A 24094-nucleotide genomic window follows, 5' to 3' on the forward strand; every position below is an offset into this window, starting at 1 on the left:
TTCTAAAAATTCCCCTTGGTTATTAGTAGCAGATACTGTGACCCTTATAATGAAAGGTGACAGTCAGTATCCTCTCAACCTACCGCTGGCATTCTTACTATTCACTTCAATTTTATAGTTGGCTGAAAAGTTCTTCACCAAATTTTTAGTGCCAGCCACCTTCCAGAAAGCTTCGTTAACACTCTTACCGTTCCTCTGCAGCCTGGATTAGGCGCCCTTGCCATAATCGCCTGTGCATCATCCCATTGTGCCACTTATAAGCTTGCATCATAACTAACCACTTACTTACGGGCCTGACTTCTACCATTAATCCATGAGCAACTCAAGGACAAGGATGGTATCTTGTAAATTTTCTTTTTGGCCGCACCACGCGGCTTGTGGGATCTTAGTTCCCTGACCAGGGATTGAACCCCGGCCCTCGGCAGTGAGAGCACAGAGTCCTAACCACTGGACCGCCAGGGAATTCCCATAAATTTTTTTTATTCAAAGCATTCAGCATGACCCTGACATAATAGTAGGTCCTCAATGAATGTTTGTGCAACTGAATCAAATGCTGCAGAAAACTGGTTGAGTACTGAGGGCAGAGAATGACGACAGAGGAATCTAATCATCATTCTCACTAAATACTTTCTCTGATCCCATCGTTAGAGAGCTTGAGTAATGTTAGCCCTTTAGACATAATTAATTATTTTTATCCCTTTATTATTATTCATAAGTCATCTCTGATTAGATTTTTCCAGATTCAACCAGATAACATTAAGCTGCTCGTAAGCTATCACATTTCACCGTGTTGTCAGGTTTGGACTTAACGGCAGAACTAAGGAACAGCAAGCGCCAATATCAATTTTCGCAGAACTTCCTCCTGGGGGGCTGAGAGATGGATATGGGGCCTCCTGGGGTTTGTAAGGAAGACGGAGGCGCTGCATCTTGCCCTCCACAGACAGGCTTGCTTTGTGGTTGTCTCAATAGCAAATCTTGGGTGTAATAGTTTTAATAGCACTCAGAGAGCCATAAACAGGAATTATAGGCATCACAGAATTAAAAACATGCAGTGTAGAATTAAAATTAGAAAGTGACTTTTTTTTTTTTTTTTTTTTTAACCCTTGTCCAAGAAACAGTAGCTTAGTAGTGCATTCATCAGAATACCACTTCTGCCATCTGGTGGCCATGACTAATTCTGACCTATCAGACAAGGCCTTGCTCACAAATGAGCTTCCCTGTAGGTTCTCTATTTGGACAGCTGGAGTGTCCTGGCTTCCACCAGGAGGGAGTGGATGATGAAGCACAGACAAGCTAGGCTGTGGTGGCAGCGGCAGCGTGCTCCTTTTGGAAATGGGGCTATAAGCAGGGAGCTGGCGGACTGAGATCAGAACCGAGAAATTGGCTGTCTTCAAGATCTGCTCAATAGCAAACCCCTCAACAAAGTCTCTTGAGGGCCAGGCACTGTGCTACACCTAGGATTCAGAGAGCAACAGTATGTGGTCCTTGCCCACAAGGAATTCCTGGTCTAGTGAGGGAGACAGGCAAGTAACCAGGTAATTTCAACACAGTGATATGGGGGCTCAGAGGAAAGGCACTAATGAATGATGCCATGGAGCTTCAGGGAAGGCTCCTCAGAGGAAGCAGCATCTTAATGGGTTTCAAGTTATTTAGACTCTGATTCCTCTTTTTTTCCTTTGTTCTTAGCAGTTCTTTATGCTCAGAGCCAATAATGGCTGGAAGTGATGCCAATGTTTATGTTTGTGAGACAGGGAGAGAGAGATTACTGAGGCTATAAAGAGAGATTTATATATTTCCTTTCAAGTTTCAGGGCTGGGGTCTAAATTTCATTGGTCTAAGGGAATAAGCACCAAGAGTCTACTGCAGTTTCAGGCTCTAGCTGACGAATGTTCTCACACCACCACCAGAAAGAAGTATTAGGGACGCATTAATCTACCTGCCTACTCCCGGCCTGGGGCAAATGAAAGGGTAGGAGGGGAGAAATTGAATGGGAAATTGAGTTGATATCTCCCTCCAGACTCCTCCCTTCCTTCTACCTTTTCCTAACTAGTGACACCTGTATTTTACTCTTCATTATGCATTTAAGAATATAAAAGCTTTTCCTTACACTGCCCATTTAGAAAAGCCCACTGTTTCCTTGCAGAGAAAAATGAGGGGGGTGCTGGAGGCGGGCACTTTAACATGGAAGACATTTATCTCAAAAAGACTTCCTGGAAGGGAGACCAAGGTGGCAGAGTAGGACATGGAGCTCACTTCCCCACTACAAATACATAAAAAAATACAGCTACATCTGGAACGGTTCTCACAGAATACCAGCTGAAAGCTGTCAAAAGATCTCATACAACCAAAGCTGCAAGAAAGATCCCCACATAACCGGGTAGGACGAAAGGAGAGAAAAAAAAAAGGAATCAGGATGGGACCTGCACCCCTGGGAGGGAGCTGTGAAAGAGGAAGGGTTCCCTCACCCTGGGAACCTCCTTCTCTGGCTGGAAGGTCCGCCAGGACAGGGGAGCTGCAGGGGCCTGGAATTTGCAAGAGAGGAGCGTGCCCGGGCTGACTTGCTGCCAAGCAAGATACAGAGGGACCGGCTGACAGCTGCCGTGCTGCCACACTTCCCAGCCTGAGATGCGTGCACAGCTCGTGGGTGCTGAAACTCAGGCTTCAGTGGACAGACACGGGAAGACGACTTGCTTTGGCTGCGCAGAGACATCCTGAAGAGCCTGGAGTGTGGTCTGGGCTGCAATTGGGGGTGCACACAGGACGGGGCACAGGTCTGCCAAAGGACCCCATTATCGACGCATGAAGGGCTGGGTACGGGTCCACCATAGACACCTCATTGTCAGTGTGCTCACTGCGGGGTGCGGCTCCAGCCACGCCAGACTCTGGGAGCACGCACATACCAGGGCTAACATCAGAGCCAATTATCAGCACTCCCACCATGGGGCGCAGCTCCGGCAGGCTTTGGGAGCTCATGCTTTGCGAACCTGCACACTTCAAAGGCAAGGCTGACACTGGAGCCAATTATCAGCGCTCCCACAGCCGAGACGGGTCTCAGGGCGGCACCAGCAGCAGCGGATTTTGTGGGTGTGCACACCGGGTGGCAGGAGGCCTCACAGAGTCACAGGTCCTGGCAGAGAGCCCCTGAGGAGGAACACACGACGGCTCCCAGAGGGGGTGCTCCGGTCCCGCCTACCTCACACGGCAGCTGAGAACCAGATCTCAGGGCCTCTAACTCCAACAGCTGGGGAGTAGACCCCGCCCCTTGACAGGGCTGTGACAACCACAAAGCAAAGACGAGGCCCCACCCAACATACAGTGCAGGCTCTGGCCAGCACAACACCAAACACACCCCCCATCGAGGGTGGATAATGGCCAGCACATGCCGAGGAAAGATGTGGCCGGCATCCATACCAAACAGAGCCCTCACACCAAAAATACTGGACTCACACAGTCTACACCAGGGCACGCCCACATAAAAACAGCCTTTCAAGACCACAGTAGATAACTGTTTCTCCTAAATTCGTGGAGTTAGAGAAATATAAGTAAAACGAAAAAGCAGAGGAACTACTCCCAATTTAGAAGAATAAGAGAAATCCCCTGAGAGAACGATGAAACAAACCTCGCCAGTCTACCAGGCCCTGAGTTCAAAAAGGAGGTAATAAAAATGCTAAAGAACCTAAGAAACACTACTGATAGAAATGTAGATCACTGTAACAAGGAACTATTCAATAGAAACCATAAACAGGAGCCAATCAAAATTAGACAACTCAATTGCCAAGATAAAAACCGAGCTAAAGTCAAAAAACAGCAGACTAAATAAGTCTAAATAGCAGAATGAATAAGTCATCTGGAAGATAAAATAACACAAACCACCCAATCAGAACAGCAGACAGAAAGACAAGTGAAAACAAAGTGAAAGCAACATACGAGATCCATGGGATAATATAAAGTGTGCCAACCTACACATAATACGGAATCCAGAAGAAGAAGAAAGAGAAAAAGGGATCCAAAATGTACCTGAAGAAATTCTGGCTGAAAACTTCCCAAACCTAAAGAAGGAAACAGATATCCAGGTACAGGAATCACAGGCCGTCCCAAACAAGATGAACCCAAACTGATCCACACCAAGACACGTAATTAAAATGGCAAAAGTGAACGATAAAGAGAGGATTCTAAAGGCAGCAAGAGAAAAACAGAGTCATTTACAAGGGAATATCATAAGGCTATCAGCTGATTTCTCTACAGAAACTTTGCAGGCCAGAAGGGAGTGACAAGATATATTCAAAGTTCTGAAAGGAAAAAACCTGCAACCTAGGATACTCTGCCCAGCAAGATTATCATTTAGAATAGAAGGAGGGAGAAAGAATTTCTCAGACGAGCAAAAACTAAAAGAATACAGCAATACAGCAATACTCATGAAAAGATATTCAACATCACTAATTATTAGAGAAATGCAAACCAAAACTACATTGAGGGCTTCCCTGGTGGCACAGTGGTTGAGAATCCACCTGCCAGTGCAGGGGACACGGGTTCGATCCCTGGTCCGGGAAGATCCCACATGCCGCGGAGCAACTAAGCCCGTGCACCACAACTAATGAGCCTGAGCTCTAGAGCCCGCGTGCCACAACTACTGAGCCTGCGTGCTGCAACTACTGAAACCCACGTGCCTAGAGGCTGTGCTCTCAAGAGAAGCCACCGCAATGAGAAGCCCACGCACCGCAACGAAGAGTAGCCCCCACTCGCCGCAACCAGAGAAAGCCCGTGAGCAGCAACGAAGACCCAACACAGCCAAAAATAAATAAAATAAATTTATAAAAATTAATAAATAATAATAAAAAAACTGCATTGAGATATCACCTCACACCAGTCAGAATGGCTATCATCAAAAAATCCACAAACAATAAATGCTGGAGAGGGTGTGGAGAAAAGGGAAACCTCCTACACTGTTGATGGGAAGGTAAATTGGTACAGCCACTATGGAGAAGAGTATGGAGGTTCCTTAAAAAACTAAAAATAGAGCTACCGTATGATCCTGCAATCCCACTCCTGGGCATATATCCGGAGAAAAACATGGTCCGAAAGGATACATGCACCCCAATGTTCATCGCAGCACTGACAATAGCCAAGACACGCAAGCAACCTAAATGTCCATCAACAAAGGAATGGATAAAGAAGATGTGGTGTATATATACAATGGAATATTACTCAGCCATTAAAAAGAATGAAATAATGCCATTTGCAGCAACATGGATGGACCCAGAGATTGTCATGCTGAGTGAAGGAAGTCAGACAGACAAAGTGAGATAGCATATGATATTGCTTATATGCAGAATCATTAAAAAATGATACAAATGTACTTATTTACAAAATCAAAACAGACTCACAGACTTAGAGAACAAACTTATGGTTCCAGGGCAGGGGTGGATAGTTAGGGAGTTTGGGATGGACATGTACACACTGCTAATACTTAAAATGGATAACCAACAAGGACCTACTGTGTAAAACAGGGAACTCTGCTCAATATTATGTAACAACCTAAATGGGAAAAGAATCTGATAAAGAATAGATACATGCATATGTATAACTAAATCACTGTGCTGTATACCTGAAACCGTCACAACATTGTTAATCAACTATACTCCAGTATAAAATAAAAAGTTAAAAAAAAAAAAAGAATATAGAAATACTAAACCTATCCTAACAGAAATACTGAAAGGTCTTCTCTAAACAGAAAAGAAGCAAGAATCTATAGGAAAGGGAAAATCACAACAGGAAAGGCAAATATATAAAAGGATTGAAGATCACTTAAATAAGCCAGTACATAAATTTAAAAACAATCAAAAAATTTGTGAAAGCAATTATAACTATAAGGAACAACAAAAGGATAAACATGAAGATGTAAAAGAGGACATCAGAATCACATAATGTGGGGGAGGGGAGTAAGAATATGTAGTCTTTTTAGAATGTGTTTGAGCTTACATGACTATCAGTCTAAAGCAAGAAGATACAGTTATGGTTTAACATACTTGAAAACCAGGGTAACCACAAATTAAAAACATACAGTGGTCTCACAAAAGCCAAAAAGAAAGGAACTCAAGCATAATACAAAAGAAAACCATAAACTACAAAAGGAAAAACAAAAAGAAGAAAGGAACAAAGAAGAAATAAAAGTCAACTGGAAAACAAGGTTTAAAATGGCAGTAAATACATACTTATCAATAATTACTTTAAATGTCAATAGACTAAACGCTCTGATAAAAAGACACAGACTGGCATACTGGATAATAAAACAAGAACCTACAATCTGCTGCCTCTAAGAGACCCACTTTAGGGTGAAAGACATGCATAGATTGAAAGTGAGGGGATGGAAAAAGATATTTCATGCAAATGGAAATGACAAGAAAGCGAGGGTAGCAATACTCATATCAGACAAAAGAGACTTTAAAACAAAGGCCATGAATAAAGACAAAGAAGGACCCTGTATTAATGATAAAAGGATCATTATAAGAAGAGGATGATATTACACTCATTAACGTATATGTATGCAATATAGGAGCACCTAAATACGTGCAACAAATACTAACAGACATAAAAGGAGAAACTGATGGGAATACAATAGTAGCAGGAGATTTTAACACCCCACTGACGTCAATGGACAGATCTTCCAAACAGAAAATCAATAAGGCAACAGAGACTCTGACACATTAAAACAGACTTAATTGATATCTACAGGACACTACATCCAAGAAAACCAAAATACACACTCTTTTCAAGTACACATGGAACATTCTCTAGGATAGACCACATACTAAGACACAAAACAAGCCTCAACAAATTTAAGAGAAAAGAAATTATCTCAAGCATCTTCTCTGACCACAATGGCATGAAACTAGAAATCAACCACAGAAAGAAAAATGAGAAAAAAATGATTACATAGAGACTAAACAACATGCTACTAAAAACAAAATGAGTCAACAATGAAATCAAAGAGAAAATTAAAAAAATATCTCAAGACAAAGGAAAATAAAAACACAACCATCCGAAATCTATGGGATGCAGTCCTGAGAGAGAAGCTTACAGCAATACAGGCCTTCCCCCAAAAATAAGAAAAATCTCAAACAACCTAACCTTCCACCTAAAAGAATTAGAAAAGAACATACAAATCCTAAAGCCAGCAGAAGGAAGGAAATAAAGATCAGAGAGGAAATAAATAAAATAGAGTTAAAAATAATAAAAAAGTCAATAAAACCAAGAGCTGTTTTTTGAAAGGGTAAACAAAATCGATGAACCTCTAGCCAGGCTCACCAAGAACAAAAGAGAGAGGACCCAAATAAACAAAATAAGAAATGAAAGAGAAACAACAACCAATACCGCAGAAGCGCAAAAAATCATAAGAAAAAAACTATGAACAGTTATATGCCAACAAAATGGACAACCTAGAAGAAACTGACAAGTTTCTAGAAACATACAGCCTGCCAAAACTGAATCAAAAAGAAACAGATAATTTGAACAGACAGATCATTAGAAGTAAAATAGAATCTGTATAAAACAACAACAACAACAACAAAAAACCTCCCTGCAAACAAAAGTCTAGGACCAGATGGCTTCACTGGGGAATTCTACCAAACAAAAAGAAGAACTCATACCTATCTTTCTCAAACTATTCCAAATGACTGAAGAGGAGGGAACACTCCCAAAATCATTTTATGAAGCCACTATCACCCTGATACCAAAACCAGACAACGATACTACAAAAAAACAAAATTACAGGTCAGTATCTTTGATGAATATAGATGGAAAAATCCTCAACAAATTATTAGCAAACTGAATCCAACAACACATAAGAAGGATCATACACCATGATCAAGTTGGATTCGTTCCAAGGTCACAAGGATGGTTCAACATACACAAATCAATCAACGTGATACACCATATCAACAAAAGACAACAACATGATCATCTCAATAGAAGCAGAAAAAGCATTTGATAAAATTCAACATCCATTCATGATAAAAATTCTCACCGAAGTAGGTACAGAGGGAACATATCTCAACATAATAAAATCCATTTACAACAAACCCACAGCCAATATAATACTCAACGGTGAAAAGGTGAAATCCTTCCCACTAAATTCTGGAACAAGACAAGGATGCCCACTCTCACCGCTTCTATTCAACATAGTATTGGAAGTCCTAGCCACAGTAGTCAGACAAGAGAAAGAAATAAAAGGTATCCAAATTGGAAGGGAAGAGACAAAATTGTTATTGTACGCAGATGACATGATACTCTATATAGAAGACCCTAAAGACTCCACACAAAAACTGTTAGAACAAATAAATGAATTCAGCAAGGTAGCAGGATACAAGATCAATATACAGAAATCTGTTGCATTTCTTTATACTGACAATGAAATATCAGAAAGTAAAAAAACAATCCCGTTTACAGTTGTGCAAAGGGCTTCCCTGGTGGCACAGTGGTTACGAATCCGCCTGCCAATGCAGGGGACATGGGTTTGAGCCCTGGCCCGGGAAGATCCCACATGCCGTGGAGCAACTAAGCCCGTGCGCCACAACTACTGAGGCTGTGCTCTAGAGCCCGCGTGCCACAACTACTGAGCCCCCGTGCCACAACTACTGAAGCCTGCACACCTAGAGCCTGTGCTCTGCAACAAGAGAAGCCACCGCAATGAGAAGCCCGTGCACCTCAACAAAGAGTAGCCCCCGCTCGCCGCAACTAGAGAAAGCCCACACGCAGCAATGAAGACCCAAAGCAGCCAAAAGGATAAAATAAATTTAAAATAAATAAATAAATAAATAAAATTGTGCAATAAATAAATAAATAAATAAAACCTAACCAAGGAGATGAAAGACCTATACGCTGAGAACTATAAAACACTGATAAAGGAAACTGAAAATGATACAAAGAAATGGAAAGCTATGCCATGCTCTTGGATTGGAAGAATTAATATTGTTAAAACAGCCATACTACCCAAAGCAATCTACAGATTTCATATGATCTCTATCAAATTACCCATGATATTTTTCACAGAGCTAGAACACATAATCCTAAAATTTATATGGAACTACAAAAGACCAAGAATTGCCAAGGCAACTCTGAGGAAAAAGAATAAAGCTGGAGGCATAACCCTTCCCAGATTTCAGACAATACTGCAGAGCTACAGTAATCCAAACAGCATGGTACTGGCACAAAAACAGACATATAGATCAAAAGAACAGAATAGAGAGCCCAGAAATAAACCCACACACCTACAGTCAATTAATCTTCAACAAAGGAGGCAAGAATATACAATGGAGAAAAGACAGTCCCTTCAGCAAGTGGTGTTGGGAAAGCTTGACAGCCTCATGTAAATCAATGAAGTTAGAACACAACCTCACACCGTACACAACAATAAACCTAAAATGGCTTAAAGACTTAAACATAAGATATGACACCATAAAACTCCTAGAAGAGAGCATAGGCAAAACATTCTCGGACATAAATCATAGTAATGTTTTCTTAGATCAGTCTCCCAAGGTAAAAGAAGTAAACGCAAAAATAAATAAATGGAACCTAGTCAAACTTATAGGCTTTTTCACAGCAAAGCAAACCATAAACAAAATGAAAAGACAACCTACAGACTGGGAAAAAATATTTGCAAACGATGAGAACGACAAGGGCTTAATTTCCAAAATATACAGACACCTCATACAACTCAATATCAAAAAACAAACAAACAAACAACCCAATCAAAAACTGGGCAGAAGACCTAAACAGACATTTCTCCAAAGAAGACATACAGTTGGCCAACAGGCACATGAAAAAATGCTCAACATCACTAATTATTGGGAAAATGCAAATTAAAACTACAAGGAGTTATCACCTCACACCAGTCAGAATGGCCATCATCAAAAAGTCTAAAAATAATAAATGCTGGAGATGGTGTGGAGAAAAGGGAACCCTCCTACACTGTTGGTGGCAATGTAAATTGGTGCAGCCACTATGGAGAACAGTATGGAGGTTCCTTAAAAAAACTAAAAATAGAGTTACCATATGATCCAGCAAACCCACTCCTGGGCATATACCTAGACAAAACTATAATTCAAAAAGATACATGCACTGCTATGTTCATTGCAGCACTATTTACAATAGCCAAGACATAGAAGCAACCTGAGAGTCCATCAATAGATGAATGGATAAAGAAGATGTGGTGTATATACAATGGAATATTACTCAGCAATAAAAAAGAATGAAATATTGCCATTTGCAGCAACATGGATGGACCTAGAGATTATCATACCAAGTAAGTCAGACAGAGAAAGACAAATATTATATGATATCACTTATATGTGGAATCTAAAAAAAAAAAATACAAATTCATTTACTGACCAAACAGAAACAGACTCAAAGACATAGAAAACAAACTTATGGTTACCAAAAGGGAAAGGGGAGGTGGAGGGATAAATTAGGAGTATGGGATTAACAGATACACAGCACTATATATAAAATAGATAAACAACAAGGATTTACTGTATAGCACAGGGAACTATATTCAGTATCTTGTAATAGCCTATATTGGAAAAGAATCTGAAGCTGTATGCCTGAAACTAACACAATATTGTATTCCATTGTTTTTTTTTCCCTTAATTAATTAATTAATTTATTTATTTTTGGCTGCATTGGGTCTTCATTGCTGCGTGCGGGCTTGTCTCTAGTTGCGGCGAGTGGGGGCTACGCTTTGTTGCGGTGTGTGGGCTTCTCATTGCGGTGGCTTCTCTTGTTGTGGAGCATGGGCTCTAGGCACGTGGGCTTCAGTAGTTGTGGCTCGTGGGCTTGGCTGCTCTGTGGCATGTGGAATCTTCCCGGACCAGGGCTCGAACCCATGTCCCCTTCATTGGCAGGCAAATTCTTAACCACTGCCCCACCAGGGAAGTCCCACAATATTGTAAATCAACTATATAGTTATTTTTTTTTAAAGTCTTCCTGATGAACAATGGCTATGGTGGCAGTTTAGCAAAGACCACCTGTGTGGGGATGAGGACTCTTCTCTGGTTGTGAATGGGAGTCAGCATTTGTCTAAAGAATCCCAAGCAAAGGTAGATGAGAAATACTGCCACATTTTCCTGACACAGACAATGTCGGCAGTTGAGGCAGGGAGGCCCACAGACAGGCCGATCAGACATGGACAGAAATCAGAAGGCTCAAGAGTGCTCAGGTACTGGTTTAGAGTACAGCACACGGACTACAGCAAAGAGGAAAGGGGCCAGCATTAGGGCGGCCAGTGTAAATAGGCAACAGGACCAGAGAAGGACCTAACAGCAAGGGCACAGCGAGGGCACTAACTAACTACACAGCCCATGGGAAAGGTAGGGCTTTAGAGTGCACTCTGCTGTTACAAAAGCAGACCTTAATGAAAGCATTAATTTGTTCTTCCTTTCAGTCACTCCACAAACATTTATTGAGAACGCACTATATCACAGGCACAGCAGGGCACTGCGACAGAAAGCTGAATATAATCTCTGTTGTCCAGGGGCAGCCTTCTATAAAAGAGGCAGATATCTAGAGAGATCCTGATTTTTATCAATACAATGACAGAGATGAAATGGCCACTGGCACTACAGGACCTTCAGAGAAAGGGCATCTGACGCCACCTGAGAGGGTCAGTGTAGTTAGCTGTTTCCTAACACGGGTAAAAGAATTAGTGTCTTATGAGTAGCCAAATATTCTATATTATCAATGTCCAAAGAATTAGAATGTGATAAAATATAATTATAATCAAATACTATCAAATCCCAGCAGTCTTGCTCTGATGAGCGAGGTGTGTTTGGACCTTCTAGAGCTTACAGGTCAAGAAGTGGCCAAGAGCAGAGCCCTGGGGCCAAGTGTGTACCACTGACAGCTCGGCAATGACTTAGCCTCCCTGACTGGTTTAGGCATCTGCACAAGAGGGACACTATCAGTGCCTACTTCGTGCAGTTGTCAAGATAATGCACCTAAAAGCTTTTGCAAAGCATCTCTGATGCATGGCAATTGCTCAATAAATATTGGGCATCGTAATTATTATCGTAGATGTGCTGAGTAATGGCAATTTTAAACAACAGAAGACAGATTAAGACATCTGCTGCACAAATTTCTACCTTGGTCATATTGGGTGGGAGTCACGAGATTTCAGGCCCTAGGCATGAGTGTGGGCTGGGTTTTGGCAGGCAGGGCAGCCTTTGGTGTGGCCAGTATGTTGGGTAGGATGTGCTTTGGGGCTCACTGAGACACCCAGAAAGCTAAGCTGTGCTCTTGATGTCTCAGTGATTCTTGTCAATGAGTCAGGACCACTTCATCGCACACATGGAAATTTCTTGGTTTTTCCCAGTAGTGCCTTTATTCCTAAATCAGACAACTGTCACCATTGGGATTTCTTTACTTTCTTAGGAACCCAGGATTTGAAAGCCATCTGAGTGTTGTGGGTGACAGAGCTTAGATGGGTGCAACGGTGTGCAGGCCACAGGCTCTGTTTTTAAAAAATGTAATAAAGAAGTAAATGAATAAGGCCCCGATGTGTAGGACTCTCCAGTTTCTGTGATATAAATACTCCCACCGTAGCCTATTTCAAGCTACCAACAGTTTAAAAACTGGCTCGCAAAATTCCTGAACACATAGCAATCCGGGCCCCTGAGCCAATGTGAGCTGGCTCCATCACCCACTGGATGGCTGTGAGCATCTGTCGCTCCCACTCTCTGGGAGGCTCTGGCGTGTCTGTGCCTACGGTCCACTCCAGGACTGATGTCAGCAGATCTTGCACCATTGTTCTAGATTTTTTTTTTTTTTTTTTTTTTGCTCATGTTGTTTTGAAACGAGGCATGTTGAGAAATATACTACTTTTTCCAAACTTAGAGTGAACCATCTTGTACAATGATTATGAGATGAACCCACTGAAATGTAGGTGTCCAACTTCATATGAAGTGAAAGTTTAGTGCAGAACCATTCTGAAAAGCTTATTTGGTATACAAATGAGCTGGATTAGCAAAAACTCACTTTTCTCCAGCCTTTTGCTCATCCTCCCAAGGGGGAAAGAGAAATTGAAAATGCCAAGTATGTTTCTGTATTATTGCTTTTTCTGCCCCCAGAACACCGGAGCCGGAGCGATCGCCGGGAGCAGAGAGCTGCTGCAGCCCTTTCCGTAGTAGCTCCTCCACTGCCCGCCTATCCCCCAGCTCACAGCCAGAGAAGACGCGAACTTAAGGACCGGCACTTCTTAACGGTGAGCTAGATGGCCAGGCGGCAGCCCTGTACCTGCTCAGCGGGAAGTATGAGTGGGTCTTGGGTGTCAGTTTCCCTCCTCCTACTGAAGGAGACTGGGCTGCCTGAAAGAGCTAATCATGGGCATTTGAAAACTGAATTTTTCCCCTTTCATTCTTGAAAGGAATGCCTCTTTTTGGGGGAATAGAGTGGGGATACAGATTTTTTTTTAATTTAATCGGCTGCACAATGCAGTAAAGCAACAATAGTTAAGGACTCTAAAATCAGGGAAATTAGGAATATTGGATTAGCAGATACACACCACTATATATAAAAAAGATAAACAACAAGGATTTATTGCATAGCACAGGGAACTCTTTTCAATATTTTGTAATAACCTATAATGGAAAAGAATCTGAAGAAAAAAATACATATCAAACTGAATCACTGTGCTGTATACCCGAAACTAACATAATATTGTAAATCAACCATCCTTCAATAAAAGATAAGATAAATAAAATAAAATCGGGGGAAAAATTGCTTCAAATCCTAATTCTTCTGCATACAAGCTGAAAGATTTAGGGCAGGTTACTTACGTTCCTTGCCCTCAGTTCCCTCATCTGTAATATGGGGATATTCATAGTAACTAGCTTATACGGTTTGAGGGTTAAATGAGATAAGGCATGGAAAGAACTTAGCACAATGCCTGACATAGAGTAAGACCTCAGTAAATGTTAACTGCTGCAACCACTACTATTATTACTAGTCAGGTGATAGCATGGCTGACTAGGTAGGGTGAACTGAGAAAGAACTTACATGATGTGAAAAATTACCATTTGAAGATGAATCATCTCATAATTTCATGCTTCCCCCATTCTATAAGGGAGGGTGCTCTTCTGAGTAACCAGTTACCAGAGTGATGTCATCACCACTGGTGATGTCAGCCTTGCCTGGGTGGGTGTGGCTGTAACTCAGCTCAAGCCCCCAAGTATGGATCAGAGATGATGAAGCTGAGACCAGCTCAGAATACCTGGAAACACCATTACCCCAGGTGTGCCTTCTGAGGGCTCAGTGGGGACAGGTGAGCACTTTGTGCCTCTGAGTAGGGCATCACTGAGGTGAGAGACTATGGTTTCTGTGACCAAATCAGCCCACACAGCCTGCCTGAATGGGTAGACCCCTGCTCCCTTGTCATGCCAGTTTGAGGCCCTAAGACTAAAGAAGTTACAATAGTGTAGGTAGAAGTTGAGGTTTTTATTTGAAACTAAGGTTGTTATGTATGATTATAAACCCTGTACCCTTATGGCCTTTACAATATGCAAATTAGATGCAAAATATTTGGGTCACATGATGCCAGACACCAAGCTGAGAACAGATTTCATCTAAATGACTCTCATGATATATCCAGATAAAACAGTGAGTGATATTGAACAGTATACAGACATTTTTCCTACTCGTGGCTGGACAGTAGGCTTCATGTCCCTCAGGCTCATCAAGTGTCCTAAGTGCCATGTCAAACTCACCATACTGCTGCAATGCAGCCCAGGGATAAGAAAGGAAGGTAAGAGTCTCTTATGGCTTTCTAGGTCTTTATATAGAGCAGTTACAACATGCTAGTGATTTGTCATAAAAGCCCCTGCTCGACAAAAGTTCCTGTTAAGCTCAAATCTGCTTGCTGAAGCATTTGCTTTTAATGAGGCATTTTCTGCATAAAAATGCTAAAAATATTTTTCCCATTCATTATAATATGTTTAGTGGCTCATTAAGTTGGCTTTCTTGGCAGGGGGCGGTGGGAGAGAAGAATGTTAAGCATTTACAGAAATGACATAAAAATATTACCCTTTGTCTTAATCTGCATAATTTTTAATAATGTCTAAATACCAAAATAAGACTATAGGAAAAAGCTTAAAATAATGAATAGCAATGAGGGTGCTTCATTTTCCCAACAAACATTAATAAGAGGTCATACTTATGTAAACCAGAAAATTTACCCATCTCAATAATATTTAGTATTTCGAAGTAATTTGGGGAAATTTTAACTGTTTCATTTGTTTGATTGAGTTTCGGTCACCAAGGTCATTGGAAGATTTCCATTCAAGTTGAATCCCTCAGACCTGGAGCTGACTCAGACTAGAACACAGTTCTATACATTAAGCTTACAAAGGCTGTATACTGCTGCAAGAGAAAAGGCTGTAGGTATAGGGATAGGAAATTTGTAGCCAAATTGCTAGACAGACGTTTTTGTAAACAGCAACTCTCCTTTCCTTTACGAGACTTCAGTTAAACCATTTTTTTCCCTTTAAAAAAGCATTCATAATGAGATTCTGATATACACTCGTCCACAATTCTATAAACTGTTATACTGTACTTTGGTCATTAAAGACATGGTCTGTGAGGCCGAACTGCCTGGAATTGAAGACCAAGCTCTACCATTTACGAGCTATGTGACCCTGGACAAGTTAATCATTTCAGTGTCTTGGGGATAATGAGAGATAGTACCTTATAAGTTTAAAACAAGGATTGAATGTGTTAATACACGTAAACAGTACCTGACACATAAAAAGCACTTAATATGTATTAGACATCATCATCATCATCATCATTATTATGATTAGGCAATCCAAGTCCCTGAGGTATCAGTGATATAGTGATAAGACCATGGGTCTCTAACTAGGTTTAAATCCCAGCTCTGTAAGCTGAAAATTCAAGGGGTGTCTCCTAATGAAGGCCCATATGGAAGTCCTCCCTCATCAAGGGTGGCAAAGGAGGTGATTTCAGGCCCAGATGGTTTCACAGAGGAATTCTACTAAACTTTCAAAGTCCAGATAATCTCAACACTCTATAAGTTGTTTCAGCACATTGAAAATGAAGAACTTCCCCATTTCTTTTACGAACCTTTTCTGAAGGTTTGATACCTAAACCTGATAAAGACAGGAGGGAGGGAAGGAGGGAAGGAAGGAAGGAAGGAAGGAAGGAAGGAAGGAAGGAAGGGAGGGAGGGAGGCAGGCAGGCAGGCAGGCAGGCAGGAAGGGAGGGAGGACAGACCAATATCAACTCATGATTATTGAAGCAAAAATGCTAAATTAAATGTGAGCAAACAGAATACAATATCATACTGAGAAATTAATATACCATGACTAAATGGGATTTATTCCAGGAATGGAAGGTTGGTTCAATATTAGGAAATCTATTAGTATCATATACTATATTAATAGATCTAAGGGGGGAAAATCCATATGATTACTTCCATAGATGCTGGAAAGGCCTTAAATAAAATTCAAGACCTATTCTTTATAAAAAGACTTGAGAAAATAGGAATTCAATGGTACTTCATTAACAGGATAAAATATATATGCCTTAGTCCTAAAGCCAGTATCTTACTTAATGGGGAAACATTAGAGGCATTTCCATTAAAATCAGAAACAAGGCAAGGATACTCACTATCTCCTACTAATTAGCATTATATTAGAGGGATTAATCAATGCAGTTGGACAAAATAAATCAATTACAGGCGTAAGAATTGGTAAAGAAGAAGTAAACCTGTATCTAGTTGCAAGTGATGTGATACTATACCAGGAAAATTCTAGAGAATCAATGATAAAACTTATTGTTTAAATTAAAGAATTCAATAAGTAGCAGGATACAAACACAAAAATCAATATCCTTCACTTCCACAAAGGATAGACAATTAGAAGACCTAGTGTTATAGAAAACTCCATTTACAGCAATAACAAAGAAGATTAAATACTCAGGAATTAATTTATCACAAATGTGCAAAACCTATATTAGGAAATTTGAAAGCATTCCTAAAAGACACAAAATTAGACTTTCTCAAGTGGAAGGACACCCCTTGTTCTTGGATAGAATGATTCAGCACTATAAACAAGTCAGTTCTAAATTAATTTATAAGTTTAACACAATCCCAATAAAAATTACCAATAAGCTTTTTTTAAAATGGAGTTTGACCCATTGATACTAAAGTTCTTATGGAGAAATAAACACACAAGAATAGCCAAAGGGAATTTGGGCCAAGATGGCAGAGTGGAAAGACCCTGAGCTCACCTCCTCTCACAAGCACACCAAAACCACAACTATCTGCAGAACAACCATCTATGAGAAAGACCAAAAGGTATCCAAAAAGATCTTTAACAACTAAGACATAAAGAAGGAACCACAACAAGATGGGCAGGAGGAGCAGACTTCTGATATAATCAAGTCCCATACCCCCAGATGAGTGACCCACAAACTAGAGAATAATTATATTGCAGGGGTTCTCCCACAGGAGAGTTCTGAGCCCCATATCAGCCTCCCCAGCCCAGGGGTCCTGCAATGCTCTGGGAAGATGAGCCGCCAAAGCACTTGGCTTTGAAGGCCAATGGGGTTTAATTTCAGGAGTCCCAAAGGGCTGCAGAAAATAAGAGACTTCACTTCATTTATTTGATTGCACCGGGTCTTAGTTGCAGCAAGCGGGCTCCTTAGTTGCGGCACACGGGCTCCGTAGTTGTGGCATGAGAACTCTTAGTTGCAGCATGCATGTGGGATCTAGTTCCCTGACCAGGGATCGAACCCAGGCCACCTGCATTGGCAGCACAGAGTCGTATCCACTGTGCCACCAGGGAAGTCCCGACACCACTTTTAAAGGGCGCACACAAAACCTCATGTGCACCAGGACCCAGGGCAAAAGCAGTAACTTCACAGGAGCCAGGGCCAGAACTACCTGCTGGTCTTGAAGAGTCTCCCAAAGAGGTGGGGGGCAGCTGTGGCTCACCCTGGGGACATAGACACTGGCAGCAGCCATATTTGGGAGCTTGTTCTACCCCGTGGAAGCCAGTGCTGGTGGGTGCCACTAGCTCATTAGCACCAAGACCTGGCCCCACCCAACTGCCTGTAGGTACCAGTGCTGGGACAGCTCAAGCCAAACAACTAACTGGGTGGGGACACAGCCCCACCCATCAGCAGATAGGCTGCCTAAAGACTTCCTGAGCTCACAGCCACCTCTAGACATGGCCCTGCCCACCAGCGGGCCAAGACCCAGCTCCGCCCACCAGCGGGCAGGCACTGGCCTTCCCCTCCAGGAAGCCTGCACTAGCCTCTAGACCAGCCTCACCCACCAGGGGGCAGATACCAGATGCCAGAAAACCACAGTCCCACAGCCTGCAGACCCAGCCAGCCAAAAGCAGGCCAGACACAACCCTGGGACAAGCTGGGCCCCGGCCCTGCCCACTAGCAGGCCAACACAAGTTTTGGGACACCCCAAACCTCATACCCAACTGTGTCAGGAACTGGCCCCCCCTACCCATCAGTGATCTGACAGCACTCTGGGATCCCTGGACCCTGCAGCCAGACTCCAGGACCAGGCTCTGCCTGCCAGTAGTCCAGCACTAACCCCAGGACCTGGCTTCACCCACTACTGTCGGGGGGCAATAGCCCCTGAGTCTTCTGGACCCTGATTCCACCCACCAGTGAGCCAGCAGTAGCCCCAGGGCCCCCTGGGGTTCTGCAGTCAGCCGCCTCATGACCAGGCCCACCAACCAGCAGCATCCACACAAGGCAGGGCCTGGCAACCAATCACACTAGAAGCCAACCAAGCCTACCAGACCACCCAGACAGTTAGCCCACCACAAGAGAAGGACCCACGCAGCCCTCTTAGGGGGACTCCCTAGAGCATATAGCTTGGGTGACGAGAGGGGAGTGTGCTGCAGGGATGCATAGGACTTGTCCTACAGAAGGCCACTTCTCCAAGGTTGAGAAACATAACTCACCTACTACATACTAAAAATACCAACAGCAACTTAAACAAAATGAGGTGTCAGAGGAACATGTTCCAGATGAAGGAACAAGAAAAAACCCCAGAAGAACTAAGTGAAGTGGAGATAGGCATTCTACCTGAGAAAGAATTCAGAGTAATGATTGTAAAGATGATTAAAGAACTTGGGATAAGAATGGATGCATAGAACAAGTTAGAAGTTTTCAACAAAGAGTCAGAAAATATAAAGAACAACAAAACAGAGATGAAGAATAATTGAAATGAAAAATACACTAGAAGGAATCAATAGTAGACTAAATGATACTGAGGAACAGATCAGTGAGCTGGAAGACAGAGTAGTGGAAATCACTGCCACTGAACAGAAAAAAGAAAAAAGAATGAAAAGAAATGAGGACGGTTTTAGAGACCTCTGGGACAACATCAAGCATACTAAAATTCACATTAAATTCCAGGAGAAGAGAGAGGAAAAGAGCCTGAGAACATATTTGAAAAGCTAATAGCTGAAAAATTCCCTAACCTGGGAAAGGAAACAGTCACCTCAGTCTAGGAAGCACAGAGTCCCACACAGTAGAACCCAAAGAGGAACACACCAAGACACATTGTAATTAAAATGACAAAAATTAAAGATACAGAGAGAATATTAAAAGCAGCAAGGGGAAAGCAACAAGTAACATACAAGGGAACTCCCAAAAGGCTATCAGCTGATTTTTCAGCAGAAACTCTGCAGGCCAGGAGGGAATGGCACAATATATTCAAAGTGATGAAACAGAAAAACCTACAACCAAGAATACTCTACCCAGCAAGGCTCTCCTTCAGATTTGATGGAGATCAAATGCTTTACAGACAAGCTAAAAGAGTTCAGCACCACCAAACCAGCTTTACAACAAATGTTAAAGGAACTTCTCTAGGCGAAAAAAGAAAAGGCCGCAATTAGAAACAAGAAAATTACAAAATGAAAAAGCTCACCAGTAATGGCAAACATACAGTAAAGGTAGGAAATCATCCACACACAAAGCTAGAAGGGAGGTTAAAAGACAAAAGTAATAAAATCATCTACATCCACAATAAGCAGTTAAGGGATACACAGAATAATTACATATAAAATATGATATCAAAAATAGTAATCGTGGGAATTCCCTGGTGGTCCAGTGGTTAGGACTCCGCACTTCCAACGCAGGGGGCACGGGTTCGATCCCTGGTTGAGGAGCTAAGATTCCACAAGCCTTGTGGCCAAAAGAAAAAAAAAAACCAGTAATCATGAGGGGAGGAGAATACAAATGCAGGGTTTTTAAAATTTATTTGAAATTAAGAGATAAGCAACTTAAAACAATCATACACACACACACATATACAGACTGCTATACAAAAACCTCATGGTATCTGCAAACCAAAAATCTGTAATAGATATACACACAAAAAAAGAAAAAGGAATCCAAACATAATGCTAAAGACAGTCACCAAATCACAAGAGAAGAGATCAAAAGAAGAAGAAAGGGGAAAAGAAGACCTATAAAAACAAATCCAAAGCAACAAAATGGCAATCAGAACATATATATCAATAATTTCCTTAAATATAAATGAACTAAATTATCCAACCAAAAGACACAGAGTGGCTGAATGGATACAAAAACAAGACCCGTATATATGCTGCAACAAGAGACTCACTTCAGATCTAGAGACACACAGAGACTAAAAGTTAGAGAATGTAAAAAGGTATTCCATGCAAGTGGAAATCACAAGAAAGTCAGCATAGCAGTAAGTATATCAGACAAAACAGACTTTAAAATAAAGGCCGTTACAGAAAAGGACACTACGTAATGATCAAGGGATCAATCCAAGAAGATCTAACAATTGTAAATATATATGCACCCAACATAGGAGCACCTAAATATATAAAGCAAATATTTACAGACATAAAAGGAGAAATCGACAGTAACACAGTGACAGTAGAGGACACTAACACCCCACTCACATCAATGGACAGATCAGCCAGACAGAAAATCAATAAGGAAACTGGCCTTAAGTGACATGTTAGACCAGACAAACTTAATTGATATATAGAGCATTCCATCCAAAAGCAGCAGAATACACTCTTTTCAAGTGCACACAGAACATGCTCCAGGATAGATCACATGCTAGGCCACAAAACAAGCCTTAGTAAATTTAAGAAAATTGAAATCATATCAAGCATCTTTTATGACCAAAATGCTATGAGACTAGGTATCAACTACAAGAAAAAAACTGCAAAAAACACAAACACATGGAGGCTAAACAATATGCTACTAAACAACCAATGGCTAACTGAAGAAATCAAAGAGGAAATAAATACGTAGAGACAAATGGCAATGAAAACACAACGATCCAAAACCTAAGGGACGCAGCAAAAGCAGTTCTAAGAGGGAATTTTATAGCAATACAATCTTACCTGAGGAAACAAGTAAAATCTCAAATAAACAAGCTAACCTTACACTTAAAGCAACTAGAGAAAGAAGAACAAACAAAACCCAAAGTTAGTAGAAGGAAAGAAATCATAAACATCAGAGCAGAAATAAATGAAATAGAGACTAAAAAATAATAGAAAAGATCAATGAAAGTAAATGCTGGCTCTCTGAAAAGACAAACAAAATTGACAAACCTTTAGCCAGACTCATCAAGAAAAAATGGGAGAGGGCCCATATCAATAAAATCAAAATGAAAAAGGAGAAGTTACAATCAACACCATAGAAATGCAAAGGATCATAAGAGACTACTATGAACAACTATATGCCAATAAAATGGACAGCCTAGAAGAAATGGACAAACTCTTAGAAAGGTACACTATCCCAAGACTGAACCAGGAAGGAATAGAAAATATGAACGAACAGACCAATTACCAGTAATGAAATTGAATCAGTAATTTAAAAACCCCCAAAAAACAAAAGTCCAGGACCAGATGGCTTCCCACGTGAACTCTACCAAACATTTAGAGAAGAGTTAAGACCCATGCTTCTCAAACTATTCCAAAAAACTGCAAAGGAAGGAACACTTCCCGACTCATTCTATGAGGCCAGCATCACCCTGATACCAAAACCAGACAAAGATGTCACGAAAAAAGAAAATTATAGGCCAATATCACTGATGAACATAGATGCAAAAATCCTCGATAAAATGTTACCAAACCAAATCCAACACTACATTAAAAGGATCATACACCATGATCAAGTGGGATTTATCCCAGGGATGCAAGGATTTTTCCATATCTGCAAATCAATCACTGTAACACACTACATTAACAAACTGAAGAATAAAAACCATATGATCATCCCAATAGATGCAGAAAAATCTTCTGATAAAGTTCAACATCCATTTATGATAAAAAAAAAAAAAACCTCTCCAGAAAGTGGGCATAGAGGGAATATAACTCAACATAATAAAGGCCATACATGACAAACCCACAGCTAACATCATACTCAATGGTGAAAAGCTGAAAGCATCTCCTCTAAGATAAGGAATAAGGATGTTCACTCTTGCCACTTTTATTCAACATAGTTTTGGAAATACTAGCCACAGCAATCAGACAAGAAGAAGGAATAAAAGGAATTCAAACTGGAAAGGAAGAAGTAAAACTGTCACTGTTTGCAGATGACATGATACTATACATAGAAAATCCTGAAGATGCCACCAGAGAAGTACTAGAGCTCATCAATGAATTTGGTACAAAATTAAAGTACAGAAATCTGTTGCATTTCTATACACTAATAACAAACTATCAAAAAGAGAAATAAAGGAAACAATCCCACTTACCACTGCATCAAAAAGAATAAAATAACTAGGAGTAAGCCTACCTAAGGAGGTAAAAGACCTGTACTTGGAAAACTGTAAGACACTGATGAAAGAAATTGAAGACAACACAAACAGATGGAAAGATATAACATGTTTACATTGGAAGAACTGATATTGTTAAAAGGACCATACTACTGAAGGCAATCTACAGATTCATTGCAATCCCTATCAAAATACCAGTGGCATTTTTCAAAAAACTAGAACAAATAATTTTAAAATTTGTATGGAAACACAAAAGACCCTGGATAGTCAAAACAATCTTGAGAAAGAAGAATAGAGCTGGAGGAATCATGCTCCCAGACTTCAGACTATACTACAAGGCTGCAGTCATCAAAACAATATGGTACTGGCACAAAAACAGACACATAGATCAAAGAAACAGAATAGAGAGCCCAGAAATAAACCCACACACTTATGATCAGTTAATCTATGACAAAGGAGGCAAAAATATACAATGGAGAAAAGACAGTCTCTTCAGTAAGTGGTGCTGAGAAACCTGGACAGCTACATGTAAAAGAATGAAATTAGAACATTCTCTAACACCATATACAAAAATAAACTCAAAATGGATTCAAGATCTAAATGTAAGACCAGAAACTATAAAACTCCTAGAGGAAAACACAGGCAGAACAGTCTTTGACATAAATCACATCTCCTAAAGCAAAGGAAACAAAAGCAAAAATAAACAAATGGGACCTGATTAAACTTAAAAGCTTTTGCACAGCAAACGAAACCATCAACAAAATGAAAAGATAACCTACTGAATGGGAAAAGATATTTGCAAATGATATGACCAATAAGGGGTTAATATCTAACAAATATAAATAGCTCATACAACTCAACATCAAAAAACCAAACAACCTGATTACCAAATGGGCGGAAAACCTGAATAGACATTTTTCCAAGAGGAAATGCAGATGGCCAACAGGCACATGAATAGATGCTCAACATCACTAATTATTAGAGAAATGGAAGTCAAAACTACAATGAGGTATCACCTCACACTGATAAGAATGCTATCATGAAAAAGTCTACAAATAAATGCAGGAGAGGGTGTGGAGAAAAGGGAACCCTCATACACTGTTGGTGGGAATGTAAATTGGTGCAGCCTCTGTGGAAAAACAGTATGGAGATTTCTCTAAAAACTAAAAGTAGAACTACCATATGACCCAGCAATTCCACTCCTGGGTATATATCCAAAAAATCCATAAACACTAATTCAAAAAGATACACACACCCCAGTGTTCATAGCAGCATTATTTACAATTGCCAAGA

The 24094-nt window shown here is 40.9% G+C and overlaps 1 protein-coding gene and 1 long non-coding RNA gene across 6 annotated transcripts in view; one reads left to right on the plus strand and one right to left on the minus strand.

Annotated features, from left to right (window-relative positions):
• NHS (NHS actin remodeling regulator) overlaps positions 1-24094 on the plus strand; it is a 342854-nt gene that overhangs the window by 286543 nt on the left and 32217 nt on the right. For all 4 annotated transcript variants that reach the window (XM_059911577.1, XM_059911580.1, XM_059911579.1 and 1 more), the window contains one exon: positions 13119-13252. In XM_059911577.1, coding sequence (XP_059767560.1) covers positions 13119-13252 — 134 coding nt within the window. The remainder of the gene's footprint in view (positions 1-13118; positions 13253-24094) is intronic.
• Positions 1-24094, minus strand: part of LOC132357810 (uncharacterized) — a 96266-nt gene that overhangs the window by 36752 nt on the left and 35420 nt on the right. The window lies entirely within an intron of this gene.

This window comes from Balaenoptera ricei, chromosome X (genome assembly GCF_028023285.1).
Source record: "Balaenoptera ricei isolate mBalRic1 chromosome X, mBalRic1.hap2, whole genome shotgun sequence".
NCBI classification, from domain to species: Eukaryota; Metazoa; Chordata; class Mammalia; order Artiodactyla; family Balaenopteridae; genus Balaenoptera; species Balaenoptera ricei.